This window comes from Oncorhynchus mykiss, chromosome 7 (assembly GCF_057628025.1).
Source record: "Oncorhynchus mykiss isolate SJ-2025 chromosome 7, ASM5762802v1, whole genome shotgun sequence".
Lineage (NCBI taxonomy): Eukaryota > Metazoa > Chordata > Actinopteri > Salmoniformes > Salmonidae > Oncorhynchus > Oncorhynchus mykiss.
In genome coordinates, this window is record NC_143028.1 from 9,685,001 (window position 1) to 9,692,500 (window position 7,500).

The 7,500-nt window shown below is 44.4% G+C and overlaps 1 protein-coding gene across 1 annotated transcript in view; it reads right to left on the reverse strand.

Annotated features, from left to right (window-relative positions):
• The window catches only part of LOC110515884 (glutamate receptor ionotropic, NMDA 3B), a 30,106-nt gene that overhangs the window by 11,078 nt on the left and 11,528 nt on the right, over positions 1-7,500 (reverse strand). Inside the window, exons 5-9 of the mRNA XM_036982694.2 lie at positions 7,415-7,500; positions 7,140-7,275; positions 6,816-6,916; positions 6,419-6,565; positions 5,778-5,923 (exon numbers count right to left, since the gene is read on the reverse strand). The exon at positions 7,415-7,500 is cut by the window's right edge and continues 34 nt beyond it. Of these exons, the coding sequence (XP_036838589.2) occupies positions 5,778-5,923; positions 6,419-6,565; positions 6,816-6,916; positions 7,140-7,275; positions 7,415-7,500 (616 nt within the window). The remainder of the gene's footprint in view (positions 1-5,777; positions 5,924-6,418; positions 6,566-6,815; positions 6,917-7,139; positions 7,276-7,414) is intronic.

Sequence of the window (7,500 nt, forward strand, 5' to 3'; positions counted from 1 at the left end):
TACATTCTAGTACAGTTATGAAGACAGTTTAACTCCATCTGCTACGTTCTATTACAGTTATGAAGACAGTTTAACTCCATCTGCTACGTTATATTACAGTTATGAAGACAGTTTAATTCCATCTGCTACGTTCTATTACAGTTATGAAGACAGTTTAATTCCATCTGCTACGTTATATTACAGTTATGAAGACAGTTTAAATCCATCTGCTACGTTCTATTACAGTTATGAAGACAGTTTAAATCCATCTGCTACGTTATATTACAGTTATGAAGACAGTTTAACTCCATCTGCTACGTTCTATTACAGTGTTGAAGACAGTTGAACTTCTATTACAGATTTCTCAATCACTTTGTCTCATTTTTTGACACAGTCTGAACGTTCTCTAAACTCTAAGTGTAATTGTCACAACTGTTTTATGGGACATCCCAACTCTATTGCATGTCTGCAAAATGTAGTAACTCACCCAAAACATTTAATTAATGCTTCAAAACCTAGTTTATTGTGTCAGTAAATTGGCCAATGCCACCAAACTGAAAAAAAATTCTGTCATCGTGTGAGCCGTACTGGTCAAAATGTTTAGATGTTTTTTCACCATGGCAGTCAACCCTGGAAATGTTTGTTATATTACAAATGTCAGTTGTGTTATACATTTTTGTTGACATGGACTGCACTTTACCAGAATGTCAGTTGTCTAGCTGAATGCTATTGTGCATCACACTGAGCTTTTTAGTAACCGATTTCAACAGTAGGTCAAAGTTTATGGATATGCACGTTTGTATGCATACAGTACCTTTATTTTTGTACAGTAGCAATGTTTTACATGTTAACAGAAAATTCTCATTTGCATGTCAATGTTTACATATTTCTTACATGTAAAGTCATTGTTAGTGAACAGAGAATCTACCACAAAATGACATCCCGTGAAAAAAACCCTGCATGAATGAAAAAACCTGCGGTGGTTCTGTAAAATAACATCCTGTCACTCTTGTTGGTCTGGCCAGAGACGTTCGTCAACATCACATCTGAGGTTTTCCCTTGAGATGCACCGGGAGGGGGGTGGGGGGGGGATCTCCTTACGTGGAGCAACCATCCCCTGCAGTGATCGCCTGTCATGTCCTCACAAACAGCATTCACGGCATCTAACAAAGACATCTGATCTTGTGCCCGACAGTCATATACTTTCCAACTCTATGCTGAACAAACCTCTTCTATCGGATTCAGGATTGGGGAGGATGGTGGAAGGAATGTTTCATGCCCAGCAAACCATTCCCTAACGATGTTGGTTCGGTGGAAGCTGACATTGTCCCACACAATTACATCATTTGTCAAATCTGGTCTAACTAAACCTCTTTGCTGTTCTGCTATTAGGTCTCTGTAAAGTGTATTTAGGAAGGACAGGAGAAGTTGGGTGTTATAGGGCCCAATGTGTGGAATATGTGTGCTCACACCATTCTCAGAAATGGCAGCACACATTGTAATATTGCCCCCACGTTGGCCTGTTGTGGCAATTGTGACTCGGTGTCCAATGAGATTACGGCCACATCTCCTGTCTTTGGCCAGATTGAACCCAGCCTCGTCCACAAAAACAAGACTGTGGGTCATTTCATGTCCTTCCAGCTCAATTATTCTCTACATAGTAACACAGAAACAAAATAGAACGTTTGTTTTACGCAGCCTATTCTAGAATCAGACAGTTTAGTAAAGTAGAAATGTTTCCTGTTCTTATGGGTATCTACAACTTCAAGAAGTACAGTACTTTCTCATCAATCTACCCATATGATGTTGATGTTGATTTGGGAAGCACCCCACACATCTCTAATTGTACAACTGACTAGGTGTCCCCCCCTTTCCTTTCTCATAATGACTAAGCAAAAAACTTCGGATGTTTACATACACTTAGGTTGGAGTCATTAAAACTAGTTTTTCAACCACTCCGCAAGTGTCTTGTTAACAAATTATAGGTTTGACTAGTCGGTTAGGACATCTACTTTGTGCATGACACAAGTCATTTTTCTAACAATTGTTTACAGACTGATTATTTCACTTATAATTCACTGTATCACAAATCCACTGAGTCAGAAGTTTACATACACTAAGTTGACTGTGCCTTTAAACAGCCACTTCACAAAATAGATGGCATCATGAGGTAGGAAAATTATGTGGATATATTGAAGCAACATCAAGACATCAGTCAGGAAGTTAAAGTTTGGTCGCAAATGCATCTTCCAAATGGACAATGACCCCAAGCCTACTTCCAAAGTTGTGGCAAAATGGCCTAAGGACAACAAAGTCAAGGTATTTGAGCGGCCATCACAAAGCCCTGACCTCAATCCTATAGAAAATGTGTGGGCAAAACTGAAAAAGCATGTGCGAGCAAGGAGGCCTACAAACCTGACTCAGTTACACCAGCTCTGTCAGGAGGAATGGGTCAAAATTCACCCAACTTATTGTGGGAAGCTTGTGGAAGGCTAACCAAAACATTTGACTGAAGTTAAACAATTTAAAGGCAACGCTACCAAATACTAATTGAGTGTATGTAAACTTCTGACCCCCGGCAAATGTGATGAAAGAAATAGAAGCTGAAGTAAATAATTCTCTCTACTATTTTTCAGACATTTCACATTCTTAAAATAAAGTGGTGATCCTAACTGACCTAAGACATGGTATTTTTACTTGGATTAAATGTCAGGAATTGTGAAACTGAGTTTCAAATGTACTTGGCTAAAGGTGTATGTAAACTTCCGACTTCAACTGTATTTACAGGCATTATTGAAATAATGTAAAACTCCCTGTACAATATACCATGTGAACACCAATGGGTTACCTGAACATCCTGGTACCACAGCTCCTACCTGAACATACTGGTACCACAGCTCCTACCTGAACATCCTGGTACCACAGCTCCTACCTGAACATACTGGTACCACAGCTCCTACCTGAACATCCTGGTACCACAGCTCCTACCTGAACATGCTGGTACCACAGCTCCTACCTGAACATACTGGTACCACAGCTCCTACCTGAACATCCTGGTACCACAGCTCCTACCTGAACATACTGGTACTGCAGCTCCTACCTGAACATACTGGTACCACAGCTCCTACATGGACATACTGGTACCACAGCTCCTACCTGAACATACTGGTACCACAGCTCCTACCTGAACATACTGGTACCACAGCTCCTACCTGAACATACTGGTACCGCAGCTCCTACCTGAACATACTGGTACCGCAGCTCCTACCCGAACATACTGGTACCACAGCTCCTACCTGGACATCCTGGTACCACAGCTCCTACCTGAACATACTGGTACCACAGCTCCTACCTGAACATACTGGTACCACAGCTCCTACCTGAACATACTGGTACCACAGCTCCTACCTGAACATACTGGTACCACAGCTCCTACCTGAACATACTGGTACCACAGCTCCTACCTGAACATACTGGTACCGCAGCTCCTACCTGAACATACTGGTACCACAGCTCCTACCTGGACATACTGGTACCACAGCTCCTACCTGAACATACTGGTACCGCAGCTCCTACCCGAACATACTGGTACCACAGCTCCTACCTGAACATACTGGTACCACAGCTCCTACCTGAACATACTGGTACCACAGCTCCTACCTGGACATACTGGTACCACAGCTCCTACCTGAACATACTGGTACTGCAGCTCCTACCTGAACATGCTGGTACCACAGCTCCTACCTGGACATCCAGGTACCACAGCTCCTACCTGGACATCCTGGTACCACAGCTCCTACCTGGACATACTGGTACCGCAGCTCCTACCTGAACATACTGGTACCGCAGCTCCTACCTGGACATACTGGTACCGCAGCTCCTACCTGAACATACTGGTACCACAGGTCCTACCTGAACATACTGGTACCGCAGCTCCTACCTGGACATACTGGTACCACAGCTCCTACCTGAACATCCTAGTACCACAGCTCCTACCTGAACATCCTGGTACCACAGCTCCTACCTGAACATCCTGGTACCACAGCTCCTACCTGGACATCCTGGTACCACAGCTCCTACCTGGACATACTGGTACCGCAGCTCCTACCTGAACATACTGGTACCGCAGCTCCTACCTGGACATACTGGTACCGCAGCTCCTACCTGAACATACTGGTACCACAGGTCCTACCTGAACATACTGGTACCGCAGCTCCTACCTGGACATACTGGTACCACAGCTCCTACCTGAACATCCTGGTACCACATCTCCTACCTGAACATCCTGGTACCACAGCTCCTACCTGGACATCCTGGTACCACAGCTGCTACCTGGACATCCTGGTACCGCAGCTCCTACCTGGACATACTGGTACCGCAGCTCCTACCTGAACATACGGGTACCACAGGTCCTACCTGAACATACTGGTACCGCAGCTCCTACCTGGACATACTGGTACCACAGCTCTACCTGAACATACTGGCACTGCAGCTCCTTCACTCGGTCACTATTCCTCTCAAATGGCACCTTGTACAGTTGTTTCATAGTCATTTTCTTTCTTCAAAAGCATGAGTTCGTTGTGCAGTCGTTGTATATATAACACCATGGTTTATAACACTGTGGACCTGTTTACATTAGGCTGTACTCTCCGACCATCCCTCTTCCATTATAACACCATGGTTTATAACACTGTGGACCTGTTTACATTAGGCTGTACTCTCTGACCAGCCTCTTCCATTATAACACCATGGTTTATAACACTGTGGCCCTGTTAACATTAGGCTGTACTCTCTGACCAGCCTCTTCCATTGTAACACCATGGTTTATAACACTGTGGACCTGTTTAGATTAGGCTGTCCTCTCTGACCAGCCTCTTCCATTATAACACCATGGTTTATAACACTGTGGACCTGTTTACATTAGGCTGTACTCTCTGACCAGCCTCTTCCATTGTAACACCATGGTTTATAACACTGTGGAGCTGTTTACATTAGGCTGTACTCTCTGACCAGCCTCTTCCATTGTAACACCATGGTTTATGACATGGTCCACAATTGTGGCACTGATTTCACCAGGGACTCTTACTCTTTGCCTTTTACCTCTTCCTCTAACACCACCACCACGCATTCTTACACATCTTCTTATTTCTCTTCCACGAGCATGTAGCTGCTGTTCAGGGTTGTGATGTTCAAAAATGGTTGCGATTGTGCTCCATATATATGCTTCCAAACTTGATTGGTTGGTTGGTAAGATTGTGATTCCTATTTCATGACTATGTCACCTGGCAGGTCATTTGCCCATTTCGCAGACATCACACACATTCCATGTCATAGATATTTATGGAATATACATGAACGTCTGACTGATTTTGATCATTGAATGGATCATTTTGACTGTGACGGCTCACACGATGAAAGAATGGTTAGAAGTTGTGAAGAGTATGATCATTTCACTGAGAATCAACTCATCAGTTTTGATCAGCAAGTCATGCACATGTAGTTATTGTGCAAATTGCAGTCAATTGTGCTTACTCTTTGGCACACGAGCCAAAACACGTGCAATTTGCTTAAATTAATAAGAAATTCAAATCTGGTGTGAACAAGAAACTAATTGTTCAGAGACTTTAACTTATTGTATAAAAAAATAATAATTAGCGTTCGAGAATTGAGCCAAAGCGATTGAGAAAAACTGTGAATGCCTGAAGACGAGGAAGAATTAAGAGTAAATGAAATCATTTAGCATAACACAACACTAGGGTAACTGGTTGGTTAGCCAACAGACTGTGTGTGGCTCTTACTTTAACATGTCCACTCCGTCTGGTGTGGTGGGTTGGTTGTAACGTCTCATGTAGTCATGCATAGCAGAGAAACTCTTCCTCATGTAGTCCTCTGCAGAGCTCTCTCTGACTGTCCCAAACCTGAACCCACGGGATGGGTGGTGCAGCTGGGGGGGACAGGGAGAGGGGGAGAGGGGGAGGGGAGGGAGGAAGAGGGGGATTATTTTAAGGTAAGGAGAATACATTAAGAAGTATTCCACATAAAGAAATGAGAGTCATTCACACAGAATATTGCTTCTCCCCAGTGGGAGAATGTTACAATATTTCAACTTCAACAGTCTTCGTCATGTCTCACAGGTATCAAAGCTGAAACATTGTATTTTTGGTTTCAGGAGTAAACCACTGGAGGGAGCAGCAATATTCTGTGTACGGGCCTCTCTCTTTTTATTTACAAGGAGAACACATTTAACTCATTGTCTGAATCCTATCAGCTACTGTAACTATCCCTGATCCAGTCTGTTATGTCATATTCAGTCATGTTCATTTCCACATTGTAACTCGTCTGTGTTTGCATATAAGTGCGTGCGTGTGTGTACGTATGTGTGCGTACATGCCTACCTGTGTGTGTGCGCACCGCCGTGTGTGTGTGTGTGTGTGTATACCTTCTCGTCATGAATCCCAGACACCTGTTCAAAGGTTTTCTCCCCCACCATGACAGCAGCCAGGTTAGCTGTATAACTGGACAACACCAGCAGACAGAAGATGGCCCACAGGTTCATCAGGAACCTACTGGTCCAACACTTAGGAGTCTGGAGAGGAGGGAGAGAGAGGGAGGGGGAGAGAAAGAGGGAGGGAAGGATGGAGAGAGCGAAAGAGTAGAGAGATATAGAGAGAGACAGAGAGAGAGCGAAAGAGAGAGAGAGAGAGAGAGAGAGAGAGAGAGAGAGAGATAGATAGAGAGAGAGAGAGAGACAGAGAGAAGACATATTTGGTTAATTTGATTATTCAAACCTCCCCCTCCTCCCTCCCATTATTCCTCCCTCCTCCCTCCCACAGTACCTTAGTAGCGACAGTGCGTCCAAACAGGATGGCGTAGCAGAGGTTGAGGGCTGAGGAGTAGGAGAACACTCTGAGTCTGTTCCTGCCATGAGGAGTCATACCTGGATCAACACAACACTGGAGTCAGCTGTGTGTGTGTGTGTGTGTGTGTGTGTGTGTGTGTGTGTGTGTGTGTGTGTGTGTGTGTGTGTGTGTGTGTGTGTGTGTGTGTGTGTGTGTGTGTGTGTGTGTAGATGATGACATGGCTGTAAGTCATAACAGTTTCCACTTTAGGTCACAGACTAATAACATGACAGGCCATAAATGGTATTTTAGTTTTCTCACCAAAGGGACTGTTCCACTCATAGACGGTGAGGAAGAGTGCGGTAAGATGAAGAGTGACGAAGATGCCCACCCACATGGACCAATGGAGAGGCCACATGAAAGCCCCAATAGGGGCTGATGTGTCCTGGCTACGCACCTGGTAGTCAACACACACATTATAAACTGTATGTCCACACACACACAACGCACGCACGCACGCACGCACACACACACACACACACACACACGCACGCACGCACGCACGCACGCACGCATGCACGCAGCTCCCCACTCACCAGTATCCCCAGAGAGGTAGAGTAGAATGGAGAGGTGAAGTCTATAACTCTGCTCCTGGCTGAGTTGATGGAGAATGATGTCACAG